The following is a 21,914-nucleotide window of genomic DNA, read 5'->3' as shown; positions in this document are numbered from 1 at the left end:
CCACGGTGGGCTAGAGCTTACTTTAAAAAAAAAAGAAGAAAGAAAGAAATTCAAAGCAAAATCCTCACAGGAAACTAAATGGCCCGAGCATTAGTTAATCAATTATTAACTTTACTTGACGTGTGATACTGCTAGATAGAGCTTATATACTCTGTCAAGGTCTTCCTCAAACTAGTATGTGTACCTGTTGGACAGCTCTTTACCTCTGCAGGGTGATCAGAAGTTGTCCACGGTGTGCCCTCAGAGCGTGAATCCTCCTAGCAGAACACAAAGAGCAGCTGGGTCCCCCAGCACAGTATTGGTGCTATTTCTAGCAGTCTCTTTACTATTCATCCTAAGAAAGAATGAGCTGAAGCCACTGGGAAAAGAGAGGACTGCCACAGAGGAACTAAACATCCTTTCTCTTTCACAGGTATCTCCTCTCAGTAAGGAAGATGCTGGAGAATATGAGTGCCATGCATCCAATTCCCAAGGACAGGCTTCAGCATCGGCAAAAATTACAGTGGTTGATGCCTTACATGAAATACCAGTGAAAAAAGGTAAGTAACAAAATCTTACAACCATTTAAAAAGAACTCGTGCTTTTGTTTAAAAAAAAGAGAACCAAGGCCCTTTAAAAAGGGCTAATGCTTTTGTTTAATAACAGAACCAAGAACGAAAACATCAGAGACAGCTCTTACCGAAATTTGTATGTTCGTTATCCACAAAAGCATGCTACCAAAATGTAGACCACATGGCTGTAAAACATCTGGATGCCTATGGAACACTACTGTTAGGACTTAGGTGCTTCGCCTTCTCTTACATGGAAGAGTTAAAACTCAAATTTGAAGGGAATCACTTCTATTTCCCATAACTTTCTATCCACGTGGCATTTTTTTCCTTGGTGTTGTGACTATTACGTTAAACTTCCATTTAAAAGTAAACGATTGTGGGCAATTCTGGTTCTTCACTTTGAGATTTTATAAGAAAAAGCCAGAAGAGGAAGTATACTGACAAGTACCCAGCTCTAGCTGCCTCTCTCCACTTCACCATCAATATCCTGGTGGTGTCAGAGCGGTGCTACTTTACATTTCTATAGTTCTAGTGGACTGATGTCCGAACTGGCTTTCTCTTAAACCAAAAATAACAAATTTATCAGCATCTGTCCCACCGTGCAGATCACTCACCTGTGGTATGGAAGGAGGAAGTATCAAGTGAGCATGTGTTTGGCCAGAATTCTCTTTGGCCAAGATGTGTAAAGCGAGGTGATAGCTCTGCCACTAATCCTCCACTGAAATTTTGAATGAAAGCCTCTCTAGCTCTCGACTTGCTCATTTGTGAAACGAACTCTTCCACTTCTGTAATAAGGCCCATCTCTTATGCATAGACCGGTACAACAAAAATCACAGCCCAAATTCCAAAGAGCACGCCACCGTATCATTTATAGTTACTTATATATCCTTTATCCTCACATATATGGAAAACACTAAAGTACCTGAAAATTACAGATATGGATGTGGTTGACTTTCTAATTTTCATCTTTTTCTTTTTTCGAATAGGTGAAGGTGCTGACCTATAAACCTGCAGAATATATTAGTCTGCATCACTAACAGCAGTCCTGGATAACTACAGTCCTGGATACTTGCTGTAATAACCAGTGCTTGCCTAATAACCAGTTTCTTTTCATTCAACCCACTAACGCTTAGTTATATTCACTGGTTTTACATAGAGGAAAATCCAAAATAAAGGTAACACATCAAGACTATCTACAAAAATTTATTGTCTATTTACAGAAGAAAAGCATGCATGTAATTAAAATCAATAAAATGCTTTCTCTCACAATGCAGTACATTGGGTTTTTTTTTGTTTTAAGCCATATTATAAAAACAAGTATTTACAAGCATCTTGAGGCTTCTTTAAAACAGCTTAGACACTCATCATTCGAGGCGCAATACTCATAGACATAAGTTCCTGAAACAGCAGTTTGCACGCATAAGGCATTCTCACCAAAGAAATCTGGGGGAGAGAAAAAAAGGTAATTAGCAAAACTATATTTGAAGTGACCCCATTTACCTACCCCAGAAAAAATTGTAAGGACTTGGTAGTGTAGATGATAAATAAGGGAGTAGGCTGGTAGCATTCCTCCTGCTGCCTTGGCTTTTTCATGGTTTTCTCCTGAGCAGCTTTGGTATTTCAGCCTTTCTGTCAGACATATTTATATTCGCCCTTCTCAAAAGGTTTTTTTTAAAAAACTCCTTAATTTAAAATGTTTAGAATTCCTTGTACAAGTCATTTCCAAAGATGATATACTGGTTTTTCTCTTTTTCTCACTTAAAACTTATGGAAGTATTAATCAAAATTGTGAAAATGTCAATCTGTTCCACCACACTGAACCTGCCTGGATGATTAGACCAACATGGTTATATCCTAGACAAAGTATCAACTGCCCGTAAGTTCTACACACCTGAGTTTTATTGCGACAGCCCCGACATTCATATGTATGGGTCCTCGTGTTAGCAATTGCCATTATTCCACAAAGATTGCAAACATGAACCTGATAGGGATCTGATGCCTCAAACAATCTTTCCCTTAAAAACTGGGCTGCTCCATGGGCGATCTGACAATCTCGTTCCATTTCTCCAAAACGCAGGCCACCATCACTGTTAAGGAACAAACAACAGATTATTTTGTATTTATTTTCTATTACTACCACCACCTTGACTTTGCAAATCCGTTTCTCCATGAATGAGTCTCCCAGGCAATCAAGCCTGAAATGATAAATGTACGTTGGCAAAACTAATGGAAAGAAGAGGTGAATGATCACAGGTTTCCCCAATATGGAAGTAAAATGAAATACATTGTTCAAATGGCCAAAAAGTGGATGGTGACAGTTTCCCTAACACTCCTAATATACAAAATACATAAAACCAATGATTTTCTAATATTACCAAAAAAAAATTTATCGGTCAACTTTGGAGGATGAAAGACAACTCATTATTTTGAAAACTGATAAAGAATGAAGTACTTATCATGCCTTTAGGAACTATGTCACCAGGTAACCAGTTGAAACAAGATTTCTCTCTACAGAACTATTCCAACTATTAAGTGACAAAATAAAATTAAGGGCTTCAATCATTAATAACTGCTAAAATCACTAAGAGACAACCAGATACTAGAAATCTACAATACCACCTATACAGTATTACTGCACAAGAATGCAACCCTTCATATCATCAAAGCTCAAGATCTAATTAGCAGTTTACAAGAAAAACAGGAATATACAGCCCAAGAATGGAATCAGCAAAATCCAGCGTGTGAGAAAACACTCCAGGACAAATAATCCAATTGCTTCAACAAATAAACTGCAAGGAAAAAAAGCTGGAAGACAATCTATAGACTTAAAAAAAAAAAAAAAAAAAAAAAAGCTTTAGGGGCACGTGGGTGGCTCAGTCAGTTAAGTGACCGACTTTGGCTCAGGTCAATGATCCCACGGTTTGTGGGTTCGAGTCCCACATCAGGCTCTGGGCTGACAGCGTGGACACTGAAGCCTGCTTAGGATTCTGTGTCTCTCTCTCTCAAAAGTAAGCATTAAAAAAAAATTTTTTTTAGATCAATCAACTGCAAAGCACAGACTTCTCTCCTGATTAAAATCAACAAACCTTTTTAAAAATTATTCAATCAGGAAAATTTGAACATTGGACACTGAATATTGAGGTAGAGGTGACCCTTGAACAACACCTGAGTATGGGGCACTGATTCCCCCCCATAGTCAAAAATCATAGTCAAATAGAACTTTTGATTCTCCAAAAACTTTACTAATAACCTGCTGACAAAGAGTTACGAATAACAATTAGCACATATTTTACATATGTATTCTTATAATAAACCTAGAAGAAAAAAATGTTAAAGTATTTATAGTACTGCATCAAAATCCGTGCATAAGTAGGCCTGCACAGTTCAAACCTGTGTTGTTCAAGAGTCAACTAAATACTGCGATTAGGTTAGTGTTCTAATCTTTTCAAGTAGAAGTTGTCTGGGTGTGGCCTGTGGACCCAGTGAGGGTGAAAACTATTTTTATAATACAGCATATTTACTTCTTTCACTGTGTTGACATTTGCACTGAGATGGCTGCAAAAGAAACAGAGTAAAACTGCTGAACACAAGTCCAGGCAGTGGAACCAAACGTACTAGCAGTAGTCATGCTCTCCACTGTGAAGGGAGGAGGGAAAAGCCAGTTTTACTTAAGAATGTCATTAATGAAGCTAGAGTTTTACTAAACCTTGACTCTTGAGAATACACATTTTTAATATTCTATGACCTAATGGTAAGTTCTAAAGCACTTCTATATGGAGGATGCTTGAAGAAAAATACTTGCACGATTCTGAACTAATCACTTTTCCCAAGGGAGTATATCTTGAAAAAAGAGCTGACAGCAATTATATTAATTCAACACTGAGAACACCAACTATTTGGCAGACATTTTTAGAAAAATGAACAAAGTAATATGCCTTTCACTTAAAGGAAAATAATTTTAAATATCTGTTCAAAATGATTAACCTTTTGATCTTTCAGTCAAAAATTAGAATTTTAGAAAACCTCTATTCAACGTTATGGCTTTAATAGTGTCCCAATAAAAGACTTCTGATAACACGGGTGAAGCCACTACAAATGTGAACTATTTTTGGATAAATATGTCAACATGAGCCAGTATTTTCCAAACAGCCAATTATGGTGCTACAAAATTACACATGTGTGAAAGATACACTCAAAGTGCAAGACAAGCCAGTGGATTTTAATATAATGAATACAAAAGATTCACTGAGTTGGCTTCTACATTACAACTAGCCTTTAAGAAACTACAACTTTTCATTTTGGTGTAGCATCAAAACGTAATATCCAAAGTCACCTGAAAATGTTATTAAAATATTCCTCCCTTTTCCAACCACGTATCTATGGGAAGTAGGATTTTCCTTGTATACTTAAATATAAAAAATAAAATACTGCAGTAGACTGAATGCAGAAGCAGACAGAAGAATCCTGCTGTCTTCTAGCAAATCAGCTCATTAAAAAGATTTGCAGAAAGGTAAACCAATGTCACTCATTACTAAATTTATTTGGAAAATATATTTTCCATTAAAAACGTTATTTGTGGGGCGCCTGGGTGGCTCAGTCGGTTTAAGCGGCCGACTTCGGCTCAGGTCATGATCTCGCGGTCCGTGGGTTCGAGCCCCGCGTTGGGCTCTGTGCTGACGGCTCAGAGCCTGGAGCCTGTTTCAGATTCTGTGTCTCCCTCTTTCTCTGACCCTCCCCTGTTCATGCTCTCTCTCTGTCTCAAAAATAAATAAATGTTAAAACAAAACAAAAACGTTATTTGTTGGGGGCACCTGGGTGGCTCAACTGGTTGAGCATCTGACCCTTGATATCCGCTCAGGTCATGATCTCACGGTTCGTGAGACTGAGCCTCATGTCAGGCTCTGCACTAACAGCATGAAACCTGCTTAGGATTCTCTCTGCCTCTCTCTGCCCTTCCCCTACATGCACATGTGCAAATGTGAATGCTCTTTCTCTCAAATACTTAAAAAATTAAAAAAATTTTAAATGTTATCTGTTAATATGTAGCGGGCTTATTAAGTGTTATTTTTTAATAAATTAATATTCTAAGTCTTAGTTTAACTTCTAACATGATTAACATCAATAAATACAACTTAAAAGTTCTTTGAGGTCCTGGAACCAAGAAATTTGAGAACCACTCTTTTGTAAATCTATGCTAAACTACATTTACAGAAAAAATTGGTATCTGGACTTTGCTTAAAAATAATCAGGAGTTGGTAGGAATGGGGAGATGAACGTAACAAGTCCCATTGTTAATTATGGAAGTGGAGGGACAGGCACATGGGGGTTTCATTATACCATTGTGTCTATGTTTGTAAGTGACAGTTTTCATTTAAAAAGGCTAATTAATACTCAAGCCCTGCATCCGGCTCTGCGTTGACAGTGCGGGCTCTGCCCTGACAGTGCGGAGTCTGCTTGAGATTCTCCCTCTCTCTGCCCCTCCCCAACTTGCACTCTCTGTCTCTCTCAAAATAATTTTTTAAAAAATAATAATGATGGGAGAGCCTGGGTGGCTCAGTTGGTTAAGCATCTGACTCTTGATTTTGGATCAGGTCACGATCTCACCATTCACCAGTTCAAGCCCCTCATACAAGGCCTGCTTGGGTTCACAGTCTCTCTCTCTCTCTCTCTCTCTCTCTCTGTCCCAACCCCCCTCTCTCTGTCTCTCTCCCCCCAACCCCACTCTTAAAAATAAACATTTTTTTTAAATAAATGAATATTAACAATGATGGTGATGCAGCTCTCTTACCGAGATCTACCCTCCATGGGCTGTCTATTAAGGATCTGAATAGGTCCCCTGGCACGAGAATGAATCTTATCATCCACCATATGCTTCAAACGCTGGTAATATGTAGGACCAATAAAAATTTGTGATGTGATTTTTCGACCAGTGAACCCATTGTACAGGACCTGAAACAAATTTTGAAGTACAGACTTAAAATACTAAATATACATGCACATACTGTATGATTTCATTTATACGAAGATCAAAAGACAAAACTAATAAAAAGTCAAGAGAATGTTTACCTTGGGGTTGGGTGGAAAGGTAGTAGAAACTGGAAGGAGACATGAGGGGGTATCTAGGACTAAAAGGGTACTGGTAATTTTCTTTTTGAGATCTGGGTGCCAGTCACACAAGGTGTGTTCACTTTGTGTAAAATAAATTCATCAAGCTGCACATTAATGATTTGTGTATATAAAGTATGTGTCATACTTCAATAAAAGGGTTGATCTTTTTTAAGAATGAAAGTACACACATACAAAACAGAACAGACATAACTACTAAAGAGCAAACGTACCTCATTTCCTCTGAGATGGTAGCCATAATCAGATAATAGATTAGAAATCTTCTGCACATTAACAGCATCATTAAATGGAGTGGCATCACCAATTTCACCTTTGTTAGCTGATACCTTTAAAAAAAAAAAAAGTCTTTAAAAGGCTGCATCCTTTAGTCTCCTCTTAGAAGGAGACTTTCATTAATAAAAATATATTCAATTTAAATCCTTTCTATACAGGTAAGATTTTGAACTTAAAAATCTATGTTATATATATGCTGTAATACTGTAAGTTTCATTTTGTTAATATCTTACATGAAACAGTATTTATAACAAACTAATCTACCAAAAAGATTAAACTAATTCCATTATAAGCCTTCAAAAAGGAAGCTATCCCTGAGACCAGACACAAAAAGAATGAGACTCCCACCTATGGCTCCAAGAAAATGACATTTTAATGCCCTAAAACCAAGTCACGCATGTTAGGGTTAGGGTTAGGATTAGCCATTCCACCTTAACAAAATACTTAAAATTAGAAAACTTCATAGCTAGTAATATAGCTATAAAATTATTAAGTGCATACTGAACTAACCACCAATGAATTAACTCTTCATCTATAGAAAAGAACCAGTCTAAAGGATAACCATGTATGTATGTAGAGGTTGGATGTAGTAAATTTTACAAAAATTCTGACATAACCAAAACTTCACAAATTTTTGCCAGGGGGGAAAAAATCATAACCAATTTAAAAGCAGGAAAATAAGTATCATACTAGCTTTTTCCAACAAAGAACCCCAAACTCAAATATGACAGAAATCACATATCATCATTTTGGAAGAAACATTAGTTTGGAGTATATATTTTTAAAGAAAATCTCTTACCTTCCCTTGAAGACATTCAATCAAGTGACCAATAGTCATACGAGAGGGGATGGCATGGGGATTTATGATGATATCAGGGGTGATACCTTCACAGGTGAAAGGCATATCCTATAAAGGAATTTTTAAAAGGAGACAAACTTAACTCTCTTAGCTACAAAACTAGAACTGGCCCCCACCCTTGAAGTTTTCTACATCCACAATTGTGCTCAACATGGTATCTTCATATACTTATTCAACACTAAAAAGTCAAGCCTTTATCACCTTTATACTTTTAAATTAAAGCAAATTTTAATAAAATGTTAAACAGAACTTTGGGTGGGGGTGAGGGAGATAAAAGACACCCACCTCTTGTCTATACTGAATACCACAAGTACCCTTTTGACCATGTCGACTAGCAAATTTGTCTCCAATCTGTGGAATTCTAACAGAGCGGACCTGAATTCATACAAAAAGAGGTTAGTTCAAACTGGTTTACTTTTTATAAACAGCTCTTCATAAACATACAAGTATGACAAAGCTATACTCACCCTTATTTTACAAAACTTATATCCTTCCTGATTGAGAGTTACCATAACCTGATCCACAATTCCTGTCTCACTAGTTCTAAGAAATGTGCTACAATCTCTCTTGGTATAGCGTCGATTAGTGCCCTCCAATTCATCTTCATTTTCAGGCAAGGTGACTGTTTTGCCTATAATAACATCATCTCCTGACACACGGACTCCAGGAGCTATCAAACCATCATCATCTAGCTTGTCATAAATGGCATGCCTCATACCTATGAAGAAACAGACAAGGAATTTTCTGAAATGGTACTACTATATAGAAAAGTATTTACAATGTCACATAATCCCTCTAAAAGATTAAAAACCAAATACATAAATCATTTCCAAGTCAGAGGGAAGTTCACAGGAATCTTTAACACCATGAATTTTTTTAAAAAAAGCACTGGACTGAGCACTGGAAAATCAGACTATTTGCTGGGTGACTTTGGATAAGGGTGTTGCCATGTTCTGATCTCTTTTTTACATGAAAAGGAATATCAAGGAGAAAAGACTATGCCCTCTAACACACATCCTCCCACAGAAACTTTTAATTTTATCTTGTGGAAATCTTAACTTCGATGGACATCAATTCATTACTACACAGAACCACCCACAGGAATGGAATAATAGATGATTTTAAAAATGTAACACATTTTACTTCACACAATACCATTAGAAGTCAAAACTGTGGCAGAGATGCCCCATTTCCCTGGGACATGCCATCCATTCCACTGCATACACAGTTTTTAATTATCTGTGAAAATAACTAGAAAATAAGTTTGAGTTTTCTAGAAGAAACAAAAAAAAAGTGCTAGGTGTCCTCTCATTTGTCTGTTAAATGTACACAAATATTGTGATTACACAAATGTAGTCACACTACAACGTGGAGAGGAGAGGGAGTTCCCATGCAAACACATAAACTGACGGACAGTTCACAGTACAAGTAAGAATGGGGCTGTAGCGTATTATATGAAATTATATGACCTCTCTAATCTCCTAAATACCCTCTTCAATGCAGGATCTACCAGGATGGAAGAACTATAACAAGCCAGCTCTTACATGCAAAGACTTTTAGCAAACACACATATTTTCTTATATAAGAGTTCTAAGAATAACATGAAAACATATTCTCATGTGGTGGGAGGTTGGGGGGAGGGAGAAGAAAAATTATTCAGGAAAGCAATGGTAAAGTTAACTAACTTTAAATTCCATAATTTAGGGGCGCCTGGGTGGCTCAGTCAGTTAAGTGTCCAACTTTGGCTCAGGTCATCATCTCACAGTTTGTGAGTTCAAGCCCCACACTGGGCTTTGTGCTGACAGCTCAGACCCTGAAGCCTGCTTCGGATTCTGTGTCTCCCTCTCTCTGTTCCTTCCCCCACTCCCACTGTCTCTCCCTCTCTCAAAACTAAATAAACATTAAAAAAAACAATAAAACTTTAAAAATAAATAAATAAAATTCCATAATTTAAACATCGGTATCACTTACCTTGGCATGTTTCACGGGTTGGCTTCTCAAAAACTTCTTCTTGATCAAATCCTTTTTTAGATTCCTGTTCTTTATATGATCGATAGAAAACAGACCTAAAACACATGGTTTATAAAGGTAATTTCTACTTTCCTTTCATAAAAGGACTTAGAACATAACCAATAATTTTTGCTTAATTGTTATTTGGGAGACAATTTAAACCATGAATCTAGGACAAGAGGTAACTGTATTAAGGGTCAAAGTTAAGTCCTAACTGCTGTTACATGGGCCACACATGTAGCATTTGACCCATAATCTTAACATGGCTGGATTATATGTGAGAAAGGTCACTAAATCCAACCTATCTGAAATAAGAATCCCTTCCATAATGTCCCTCAGAGATGGTCACACAGGATCTGCTCCAATATTTCTAGTCAGAAGTTTATGATACTCGGCTATCATGTCTACCGTCTACCCTCTGATCCTAGTGCTATCCTCTAAAACTAAACAGAAAAAAATCCATCTTCTAAATTCCCAGTTTTTAACCAATCTTCATATGCCATGCATTTGAGATTATTTGCCAATAAAATAACTGAAGCATGATAAAAAAAAAGATTGAAAAAAACACACTATGATTTTAATAGTTATTTATGGATCCTAAGATTACAGGTTTATTTTTATTTCTTTAGACGTTTCTGTATTATCTAAATGCAAAGATGTCTTTGCTTACCAAAAAAGAGTGTGGGAGGTGGGGGCCTCAACATATTAACATCTGAAAATCCTGAGACACAAGAAATAGTGTCTTCAGTCACTCATGACCATCAACCAGGCCTCCTGTTTTCTGGAGTCAGGCAATGATTTCACACTATACTCTATATAGGCATCCACACAACAGTATGTGTCTGCCAAATATCCACAAAGCATCATGAATTGAGGCAAAAGATTAAATATCTTAACAGAAAAATTTCTCTGCTGTCAAGTCAGATCAAAATCTCTTCTAGCCTGATCTTCAAAACCACCAAAAAGTTTGGATACATAAGCCAAACTTGTTTTTAAAAAATTTTTGATTAAAATATTAATGTTTTGACAACTGTTGTAAATAGCTGACCTGAAAAAGCCTCTGTCTACAGCTGAACGATTCATGATAACAGAGTCTTCTTGATTATATCCAGTGTAAGATGCAATGGCCACAATGGAGTTGATACCTGTAGTGCATGTAAAAGCATACATTAAAGTATCATATAGGAAACAAAGAAAAATTATTCCTTTTATTTTTTTTTGAAAAGTTAAAAATTCCTTAATTTTTTATTCCTGGTACTACTACCACAATTTATTGGGCAATATACCAGATGTAAAGAAAAAAAGAAAACAACAACAAAAAAGACAAAGCTACAATGGATAAAAGACCTCAGAAATGTACATCCAGGGATGCCTGGCTGGCTCAATCAGTAGAGCATGCGACTCTTGATCTCAGGGTCATGAGTTCAAGCCCCACAATGGGTGTAGAGATTACTTAAAAATAAAATCTTTAAAAATAGAGGGAGTCGGGGTGGGAATGCACATCTAATTGACACTACCCTGCATTAAGCAATAGCTGCACTTTTTGCAAACTGTGGCTAGGACAGTCCTAAATAAGAAAAGTTTCCTGTTTAAGCTGTAGTAACTTTTCTCACTCTGGATCATTGATCCTTCTGTGGCAGATTTTTACAGTTCCTCTAATGCATCTGGGACAAATATCTCAAAGTAACCTGTAGCTTTCCTGGTAACTCCTTGCTCTCTCTCCTGCTACGAACTGTAGCCCTTTTCTTCTGAGTTTTTTTTTTTTTTTATAACTCTGCTACCACATCATTTACTTCCACCACTAGATCCATAATCACCACCACAGGGACTGCCCAAGCTTATTCCACTGAAACTGCCCTGTTTCGTGGGTCCATAATTTTACTTCTGTGGCCCACTGCTATTTCCAAAACCATTATAGTTCCCACCACCACATTTACCACCTCTGAAATTTCCTCTTTCATCGTAACCATCATCACCACCACCACCACATCCACCTCCTTGGTTTCCATATCCTGGTCCACCAACACCAGAACCTCCTCCACGACTATAACCAGGACCACCGTCATAGTTGTCACCCTCACCTCTTTTATAACTAACTCTGCTGCCATCATCTCCACCACCAGAACCTCTTCTTCCACCAAAGTTTCCACCATGGCCAAAGTCACCACTAGCTCCAAAGTTTCCCCCACCACCTAAAAAGTTGCCAGATCCACCTCCATGAGAACCTCTCTGCAATCCAGCAGACTGTATATCTAGTTTAGAAAGGGCCTTTACCACTTCACAATTATGCCCATTAGTAGTGTAGTATTTCTGAACAATTTTATCAACTGTATCATGATCATCAAAAATTACAAAAGCAAATCCTTTTTTCCACTCCACCCATCTTCCATAACTTCTGTGGTTTCAATCTTGCCAATCTTACTTTTCAAAGTAGTCTCTCATGTTATTCTTCTGTATTTTCTTTAATACAAAAGCTTTACAGAATCCTCTGTAAAAACAGCTTTGATTCCACTACACACCCATCAACCTTGTGTGGTCAAGCACACATTGCTGCATCCACCTCTTCAACAAATAAGTCACAAAACCAAAACCCCTGGAATCAAAACTATATAATCTGTAAGTGTGCCCCATTTTTTCAAAATGTTCTCTTCAACAATCATATGTAGTATCAAAGCTCAACCCACCAATAAACAGTTTTCTCAACTGCTCTGGTTCCTGTGAATCATGCCCTTCCTCCCCCTGGTAGCGATGGCTAGAGTGGGGCTGGAGGCGATCAGGCAGGGGTTTTACCGCCATTTTGAAACCAGACTTGCCTCTGCCAACTCAAGTTTGATATGGGACCGAAGGAAACGATGAGGCTAGTCACTGACCCTTTCTTTTAAAGCAATTTTATGTAACCATATTTGCCACAAATGTTTTTCACCGCAGTACCTGTCAAAGTCTACTTCCCCTGGGATAGCAATAAATGAGGCAACTACTCTGAAGGCTTAATGAATAAAATAAGCAAAACCTGGGGCATCTGGGTGGCTCAGTCAGGCATCAGACTCTTGATTTCGGCTCAAATAATGCTCTCATAGTTCATGGCTTCAAGCCCCACGTTGGGCTCCATGCTGACAGCACTACTTAGAATCCTCTCTGTGCCCCTCCCCTGCTCATGCTCTTTCAAAATAAACAAACTTTAAAAAAGGGGTAGTCATGGGCGCCTGGGTGTCTCATTCAGTTAAGCGTCTGTCTTCGGCTCAGGTCGTGATCTCACGGTTTGTGGGTTCGAGCCCCGCATCAGGCTCTGTGCTGATAGCTCAGAGCCTGGAGCCTGCTTCAGATTCTGTTTCCCTCTCTCTCTCTGCTCCTCCCCTGCTTGCACTCTCTCTCAAAAATAAATAAACATTAAAAAATTAAAAAAAAAAAAAAAAGAGGTAGTCATTCTCAATGTACCCATCTTATAATTGGTGATTACACATACAAGTCACCTCATATTTATAAAGTGCATCCCTGGGAAGCCTGAGTAGCTCAGTCGGTTAAGCGTGAAACTTCGGCTAAGGTCATGATCTCTCCATTTGTGGGTTCAAGCCCTGTGTCAGGCTCTGTGGTGACAGCCCAGAGCCTAGAGCCTGCTTCAGATTCTATGTCTCCCTCTCTGTGCCCCTCCTCCACTTACACTCTCTCTCAAAAATAAACATTAAATTTATTTAATTTACAAAGTACTTCCCTAAACCAAGTTTCACAATTTTCACAGCAACCCTGTGCCATAAATGAGGTACTACTATTCTCATCATTATCAGAAACAACTATTTAAATGACTTATCCATGCTCCCAAAGTTAGTAAACAACAGACTCAAGTCCCAGCTCCTTGTCTCCTGATTTGCAGTTTGAACCTAGTACCATTCTGCTTTCCCTATACTAACAAAAACGTGGGGCCACCTTCCACACCACAATCTTATTCTTAGTTGCTGCTGCCCAAACTACTTTTGGTGAGACTGTAAAGAAAACAACAAGTACTTAAAAAGACAAAAGTTTAAAACACCCTATGAACTAGTAGGACTGAAATCTAAGAAATGACTGCTGAATGTGGGTGGAGTTTCAATGAATATAATGCACATATATGTGAATCAGATTTTCCAAAAATTAAAATACATTCAACTCTAAAGCTATAGTTAACATATCTTGATTTAAATATTTCAAATGTGGAGTAAAAGACTATGACTACAGAATACAAAGCAACTAAATCTGGATAACTGAATGTTCTGGTTATCTGAATTCTGAATCAAATGTTTATATTTGCTTCCCTAAAGCTAAATTCAACTTTCAAAAAGCAACCCACCCCTCATGAAAAGGCACACCATTCATTTACTCCTTTATGCATACAGCCAGGGGTGCAGTTTTAACAAGAAGGATGCAGCGTAAGAGGTGGTGGTGCTACTGGTCTGGGTCTGGGACACTGAAGACACACTCCTCTCCTCCAAGTCTCTCATTCCCAGTAATTCCCAACCGAAGGCACAAACAGATTTAGAGAGAGAGATGCATGCAAAGGGCAGGCCCTCCTTCCTAATAACAACATTTGCCCCTTAAAAGCTCTGGCTTCTATGCCACAGAAAGCTTTCTGCTGGCTATCTTAAACACGCCTGGCCCAAGGTAGCAGATTCCGGAGTTTTGTTTTTAACTTGAATCCATTCCTATCGCTTTGAAAAGTAAATTCAAAAGCTTAGATTTCAAACGTTTTTTGAAATATCAGATCGGGCATCACTGGGGTCCACTTATATACATCACGGCCACAGCTGAAGCTACGGGCTAACCCCAGTGGAAAGGCAAACCTTTAACTTACTTACTCACCAATCCTGCCTAATGCTGTAGGAATCTGAGGTTGCAAGCCCTGTTTAAAACATAAAGCCCTGGGGCACCTGGGTGGCTCAGTTGGTTAAGCATCTGACGTTGGCTAAGGTCATGATCTTGCGGTTTGTGAGTTCGAGCCCCGCATTGGGCTCTGTGCTGACAGCCCAGAGCCTGGAGCCTGCTTCAGATTCTGTGTCTCCCTCTCTCTCTCTGCCCCTCCCCTGCTCATGCTCTGTCTCTGTCTCAAAGATAAATAAAACATTAAAAAAAATTTTTTTTTTTTTAAGATAAAGCCCTGTTTAAAAGATTAACACTGGGGCCGCCTAGGTGGCTCAGTTGCTTAAGCATCTAACAGTTGATTTTGGCTCAGGTCACAATTTCACGGTTTGTGAGATCCAGCCCCATATTGGGCTTTGTACTGGTGGTGCAGAGCCTGCTTGTGATTCTCAATCTCCCTCTCTCTCTGCGCCCCACCCCCCACCCCCACTCGTGCTCTGTCTTGCACTCTCTCAAAAATAAGTAAATTTTAGGGGCATCTGGGTGGCTGAGTCACTTGGGTGTCCAACTTTGGCTCAGATCATGATCTCATAGTTTGTGAGTTCGAGCCCCAAATTGGGCTCTGTGCTGACAGCTCAGAGCCTAGAGCCTGCTTTGGATTCTGTGTCTCCCACTCTCTCTCTCTCTCTCTCTCTCAAAAATAAATAAACACTTAAACAAAAAAATAAAATTAAAAATAAAATTTTTTTAAAAGTTAACACTAAACACTATGCTAAATATAACTTTGCTCTCTAAGGAAAAAGAATCATTCTAATAAGAAGGTATTTGTTCTTCTGAGAACCTTAATGGGTTTGTGTATTTAAATTTGGAGCAGGGGTGCCTGGGGGGCTCAGTCAGTTAAGTATCTGTTGATTTTGGCCGGCTAAGGTCATGATCTCACGGTTTGTGAGTTTGAGGTTCGTGAGTTTGAGCCCCGTGTCAGGCTCTGTGCTGACAGCTCAGAGCCTGGAGCCTGCTTCGGATTCTGTGTCTCCCTCACTCTGCCCCTCCCCTGCGCATGCTCTGTCTTGTCTCTCTCTCTCAAAAATAATAAACATTTAAAAATATATAAATAAAAATAAAAAAATAAATTTGGAGCAGAAAAAGCTAAAATGTTCTGCTTGGGACGAAAGGAGTATGAAATTCTCCAAGGAAAGGGCAGTGTCAAGGAAGTTGACAGTGGAGAAAACCCCATTAGCAGGCAAGGTCTTCAGAAAAGTCAAATAATCCTCCTGAAATCTACATGATTCCCCTATGAAATCTTTAGTAGCACCCACATGGTCACCATCCTTTTGTGTGGATTCTTTGGGAGAACTGGAAGAATTCAAAGTCTCAAACATAATCAAGAAGCATAATATAAGAAAAATACATAAAGATGCAGGTTCCTGAAGGCAGAGGAGGGTTTGAAAACTGGAGAATTTGCAGAAATCTCAGGATCTTGGGAGATGTGATATGATCCTACTACAGAGGAAGCCAGTAGTAGGACATATATGACATCTGTGAAACATGAAATAGGCAAGACTTCCTCAGCATGTCCTCACATTTTGGTGAGCACCACCTATGCCCCTTTCTTTTTCCAGGTGATATAGTCTATGATTCTCAACTATCTTGGTCCTTGTGAGACTTTCTGCCTCTGTAACAATCCCCGGATCACCCACATACACTGTATCAACTATAGCCCAAGAGGCAGCTCCCTCCATCCTACAGCCTTTATCTATATGGGCAAGTTTGAGAGATCAGGCGAAATTTAGCTTTTAGAATAGATGTGATTAAGGCATGAAGCAATAACAGAATTGAAAGGCATGTAGTCCCGGGGCACCTGGTGGCTCAGGTTAGCCATCTGACTTCAGCTTAGGTCATGCTGTTGTGTTTCATGAGCTCAAGCCCTGCATCAGGCTCTGTGTTGACAGCTCAGAGCCTGGAGCCTGCTTTGGACTCTGTGTTTCTCTCTCTGCCCCTCCCCTGCTCATACTCTGTTTCTCTCTCAAAAATAAACATTAAAAGAAAACAAAAAAAAAATGAAAGGCTTGTAGTCCCATGCCTTCACCACTTCATACCAGTACCAAAAGAACATTTCAACTCCAATCCTTTACCTATTTTTCTTCTCTAGCCATAAAGAAATCATCATGTAAATGTTGAAGAAAGCACAACACTACAAGCATACCCCAAAGATACGAGCATACTTGCAGACAACCTAACAGATTGCTTTCCTAGACAAGAGTAACCCCTTGTGGAAGACTTTGAAAATAAATCATTCTTACCTGTAAGAATTTGCTATCAAAATGCTAAACCCCTAGTATAGTTAATAATTTAAGGCCACTACCTGCAAAGCAAACTCCACTAAATAACGTTACCCACAGTTAAAGCCAAAACCCTGTTAATAATAAGGTAAGAAAACAATTATGCCAAAGAATTATGCTGTCTCCTTTAATATTCAACACTCTTCTGCCCTTTAGACTTCTCTGCACCATTTTGCTGGCTGTCCAGTCTCCTTAGGACGCTCCTCTTGCAGCGGCACCTGAGTAGCTCAATTCTTGATTTCAGCTCAGGTCATCATCTCACAGTTTATAGGATCGAGCCCCATGTCAGGCTCCATGCTCACAGCCCGGAGCCTACTTGGGATTCTCTCTCTCCCTCTCTCTCTGCCCCTATCCTGTTCACATTCTCTCAAAATAAATAAACTTCAAAACAAAAAATCTCCTGCTAACTCCTGATTCTCCTTAGCAGCAGCTACATCTCAAATCTCTTCTGATTCTTTTTCCTGGTGCCTAAAGCTGTCTCTGACTTTATTTTCACTCTGAATTTCCCTTTAGCAATTTCATCATAATCTATAATTACCACTAATACATAAAAAACTTCACAGCTCCAGATCTGAGCTTCTTTCAAATCATATTTGCGACTCACTGTTGGAAAATCTTTTCTTACACGTTATAGCAGCAACTCAAAATCAACATGCTGAAAACTGAACTTACTATCTTACCTCTAAAACATCTTCCTTCTAATGGGCTTCCAATCTTATTAATAGTACTCCTCTCTTCTTTATCACCCAAGCCACGAACACCAACAATATGTTCAATAATATTTCCAAGTCCCATCAAGGGTATTCCATTAGGCATCTCATCTCCTACTCTTCTTCATTTCTTAAGGACCTTACCAATTCTCAGACCACTGCAAAAACCTCTAAATTATCTTCTTCCAATACCATATCTAATTGTAATCTGTATCAACTGCCAGAATGATATTCCTAAATTTTTTTTTCTTCTTAAGTAAGCTCCATGCCCACGGTGGAGCCAATGCGGGGTCTGAACTCACAATCTTGAACTCAGATTCTTGATCTGAGATCAAGAATCAGATGCTTAACCGAGCCACCCAGGCACACCACCCCCAACCCTCAAAATAAATCCCAAATTGTATTACCTCCTTGTTCCAAAAGGCTGGATGGGTCTTCATTCTCAAAATTCAACCTGCTCTCTACACTATGAGACCAAAGTTCACTCCCATACATTTACACTTCAGTTATACTAAAGTGCCATGACTACTAACTGTTCCGTATCTCATACATTCATGCATCTAAGCCTTTCCTCAACCCACCTCTCAAATACCCTTTTGTCAAACTATACGCTAGTCTAAAATGCCACCTCCCCCATGAAACTGGCTCTAGATTTCCAACAGGTATCAATCATTTCCTTCACTCTGTGCTTTCAAAGGATTCTGTACCTCATCGTAACACGTTCCACATATCTATCTTTTATTATTTGCGTTCAAGTTTCCCACATTATAAATTTTGAGATAAAAGAGGTTGTGTCATAAGTTATTTTATTCACCCTCCCAAGCATTCAAAGTACTTAAGCATGACAGGATCTTAAAAGGTAAAGAATAGTGGCGCCTAGGTGGCTCAGTAGGTTACACATCCTACTTTGGCTCAGGTCATGATCTCATATGACTCGTAAGTTCCAGCCCACGTCAGGCTCTGTGCTGACCTCTCGGAGCCTGGAGCTTGCTTCAGATTCTGTGACTGCTCCCCCCCTCTGCCCCTGACCCTCCCCCTCATGCACTTTCTCTCTCTCTCAAAAATAAACATTAAAAAAATTTTTTTTGATAAAAAAAATTTTAAAAAAACTGAAAAACAAAACTGAACATACCTGCTGGCAGCTCTCTAAATCGTAGATATTCCATAGACCGTGTAGTCACAAGTGGTTTTTGAGGATAATACAGAACATGGGCCAGTGTATCCATACGAACATGGAAGTTGGTGATATAAACTCCCATAGCCTGCTTACCCATAGCAGACTGGTATGTGTTTCTAGGGGACTAAAGGTAGAAATGAAAAGGAGAATCAATGAAAATTTAATGCTTCTAAAGCAACAGATTCTACAGGGTACTACACAAATCAGAAATATGGCTGGTAAAGGTCATGTTTTTTTCTGAAAGAGAAGTCATAACCATTTGGAATAATTATGGCTAACAGTGAAACAAACAAAAAAAAGCATATTAAATGCTGATTCCATATGAGTTCACAACCTTTTCATCAGCACACTTTTCTTTACGAAAAACTACAGATTAATCTCTAAGTTGTATTCTTCTTCCCCCAATACCTCAAAAAACCAGAAGTTAAAAAAACTGCTACCAACCTGGTTATGATCAGGAAAGGGAATAATAGATGCACAGACACCAAGAATCATCGATGGATGAATCTCGCAGTGTGTATATGTGGAACAATAAGCTACTTCTTTCTCCTGTAAATCATCTGGAGTCATTGCAAGCATCACTGTTTCTTCTTCCAGAGTATCAATATATTCTACTACCCCACTGGCCACAAGATCCTGCCAACTAAAAAAGAGGAATTCACTTTGGAGTGCCTGGTTGGCTCAGTCGGTTGAGTGTCCAACTCAATTTCACCTCAGGTCATGATCCCAGAGTCATGGGATCAAACCCTGCATCTGGCTCTGTGCTAAGTGTGGAGCCTGCTTAGGATTCATTCTCTCTCTGCCTCTTGCCCCTCTACCCTGCTCGCACTCTCTCTAAAAAAATAAAAATAAAATAATCGCTTCTCGGCCTTTTGGCTAAGATCAAGTGTAAAAATAAAAATAAAATAAACTTTAAAAGAAAAAGAAGTATTCACTTTATTTCCTTATCTACTGATGTATTTTGACTAAGCTTCCTGCTTAATAAAAAAGAGTATTCCTATATCAGGGCACCTAGGTGGTGGCTCAGTTACTTAAGTATCCGACTTTGGCCCAAGTCATGATCTCACAGTTTGAGTTGGAGCCCTGCAGTGGGCTCTCTACTACCAGCACAGAGCCAGCTTCAGATCCTCTGTTCCTTGCCCCCCCACCCCCGCTACTGCCCTGCTCTAAAATATAAACAAACAAAAAAAGGGTATTCTTTTATCTACATGTACGGATACAGAAAGAGTTCCAAAATAGGTATATTACTGTTAATAGTGAAAAAAAGCAAGTTACTATAAACAACACACACAAAGTATGATCCTATATCACTATTAGTTTGTCTTGGTTTGTTCTAATACATGGGTGTATGGGTATGGGTTACTTTTTAAGAGGAGAGTATGGATTAGGGGCTTTTATGTATTTTTATTATACACATTGTTTGACTTCTTTTACAATAAAAAATATACATTCAAATATTTTTAAAAATAAATTTTAAAGCAGATTCATCTTTTTATTAAATTTATTTGCTATATTATTCATATTAAATGTTATACAATTTCTATTATGTAAGTTATTTCTTATCAGACTTCAACATGTCACAAAGACTTTAATGCTTTAACAAAACGCTACAAGTTCTTGATAATAAAAATTAAGAAAAACAAATGTGACTGTACAAAGTGCCTTTTTGGGGCAACGAAATATTCTGGAATTAGTGGTGATAGTTGCACAATCAGGAATATACTAAAAACCACTGAACTATATGGCATACGAATTATATCTCAATTTTTTCCTCATGCATGTTCTTACCTGTAGTTGTTATATTCTCTCTCTTTCAATTGATCAATGTGTCTCTTCTTTAGAAGTAGTTTTTGTTTTTCTACAATCAGAAGTGGCCTACAAATACGTCCTGCATCGGTATAGATCCGAATCTCCCGCTCTCGAATATCTCTGATCATAGAAACCTACATGTAAAAAGACAAAACAGTCTCATGAACTTTTTCTCTGTATCACTAAGACTTAGCTAAAAATATAATAAAGTTCCTAGTAAATTTCTGGAGCAAACAATTATCAAATAAAATGGACAAATCTTTTTTTTTTTTTTAAATGGACAAATCTTGCAGCAGCTGGGTGGCTCAGTCGGTTAAGCATCCAACTCCTAATTTTGGCTCAAGTCACGATCTCATGGTTCCTGAGTTCCAGACCCACATTGGGCTCTGCGCTGTCAGCACTAAGCCTGCTTGGGATCCTCTCTCCCCCTCTCTCTACTCCTCACCTGCTTGCATGCATGTGCATGCCCTCTCAAAATCAATAAACCTTTTAAAAAAATGGACAAATCTTAGTTTATCATTGTTTGATATACTAAAAACCTAAGTATAATTTAAAATTTTATAAAGAATAATTATTTAACTAAAATTTTATAAAGAATAATTATTTAACCTTGGTAATTATAAAGCTGAATATCTGGCAATACTGTCATGCAAGATAAAGCAAAATGAAGAAAATATATTTGTGTCATCACAAACACTAGAGATAGCAATTTATTTTGTCCCTGATAATTACATAGACTTCACTCTGCAACCTTTCAGTAACCAGCCATTATCATTTTGCATCTATCATACTTTCTCGGAAACAAGCCCACCTTCTGACACTGACCTAATCAGACAAATGGCTTATAATTTACCTGTCCGATACAGCAGACATTAGCCACATGTCATTATTAAGCACTTGAAATATGGCCATTCTGAACTGAGAGACACTGCAGTGTACAATGTGTATAAATTACACAGTGGATTTCAAAGAGTACCACATAAACAAAGCAGAAACAGACCCATAAACACAGAAAAACTAGTGGTTACCAGACAGGAAGGAGTTGGGAGGATGGGCAAAAAAGGGTAAAGGGGAGTAGTAGGAAGTACAAGCTTCCAGTTATAGAATGAACAGATAATAAGTGGTACAGTGCAGAGAACACAGTCAATAGCATTATAATAACATGTATTGCTATTATACATGACAGATATAGCTACATTTCTGGTGAGCACAGCATAATGTATAGAACTGTCA

The 21,914-nt window shown here is 38.3% G+C and overlaps 2 protein-coding genes and 1 pseudogene across 2 annotated transcripts in view; 1 reads left to right on the top strand and 2 right to left on the bottom strand.

The window, feature by feature from the left end:
• Nucleotides 1–1,753, top strand: part of IGFBP7 (insulin like growth factor binding protein 7) — a 77,622-nt gene extending 75,869 nt beyond the window's left edge. The window contains exons 4-5 of the mRNA XM_049630535.1: nucleotides 413–539; nucleotides 1,538–1,753. Coding sequence (XP_049486492.1) covers nucleotides 413–539; nucleotides 1,538–1,557 — 147 coding nt within the window. The 3' untranslated portion in view covers nucleotides 1,558–1,753. The remainder of the gene's footprint in view (nucleotides 1–412; nucleotides 540–1,537) is intronic.
• POLR2B (RNA polymerase II subunit B) overlaps nucleotides 1,739–21,914 on the bottom strand; it is a 41,597-nt gene continuing 21,421 nt past the window's right edge. The window contains exons 14-25 of the mRNA XM_049630528.1: nucleotides 20,661–20,815; nucleotides 19,317–19,515; nucleotides 18,828–18,996; nucleotides 10,868–10,964; nucleotides 9,781–9,875; nucleotides 8,277–8,527; nucleotides 8,095–8,184; nucleotides 7,750–7,857; nucleotides 6,890–7,003; nucleotides 6,340–6,500; nucleotides 2,443–2,638; nucleotides 1,739–1,994 (exon numbers count right to left, since the gene is read on the bottom strand). Of these exons, the coding sequence (XP_049486485.1) occupies nucleotides 1,905–1,994; nucleotides 2,443–2,638; nucleotides 6,340–6,500; nucleotides 6,890–7,003; nucleotides 7,750–7,857; nucleotides 8,095–8,184; nucleotides 8,277–8,527; nucleotides 9,781–9,875; nucleotides 10,868–10,964; nucleotides 18,828–18,996; nucleotides 19,317–19,515; nucleotides 20,661–20,815 (1,725 nt within the window). The 3' untranslated portion in view covers nucleotides 1,739–1,904. The remainder of the gene's footprint in view (nucleotides 1,995–2,442; nucleotides 2,639–6,339; nucleotides 6,501–6,889; nucleotides 7,004–7,749; nucleotides 7,858–8,094; nucleotides 8,185–8,276; nucleotides 8,528–9,780; nucleotides 9,876–10,867; nucleotides 10,965–18,827; nucleotides 18,997–19,316; nucleotides 19,516–20,660; nucleotides 20,816–21,914) is intronic.
• Nucleotides 10,971–13,205, bottom strand: LOC125922755 (heterogeneous nuclear ribonucleoprotein A3-like; annotated as a pseudogene).

This window comes from Panthera uncia, chromosome B1 (assembly GCF_023721935.1).
Source record: "Panthera uncia isolate 11264 chromosome B1, Puncia_PCG_1.0, whole genome shotgun sequence".
In the NCBI taxonomy this organism is placed as follows: Eukaryota; Metazoa; Chordata; class Mammalia; order Carnivora; family Felidae; genus Panthera; species Panthera uncia.
The sequence above is the reverse complement of the archived record's forward strand: the minus strand, read 5'-3'. Positions and strand labels throughout refer to the sequence as shown.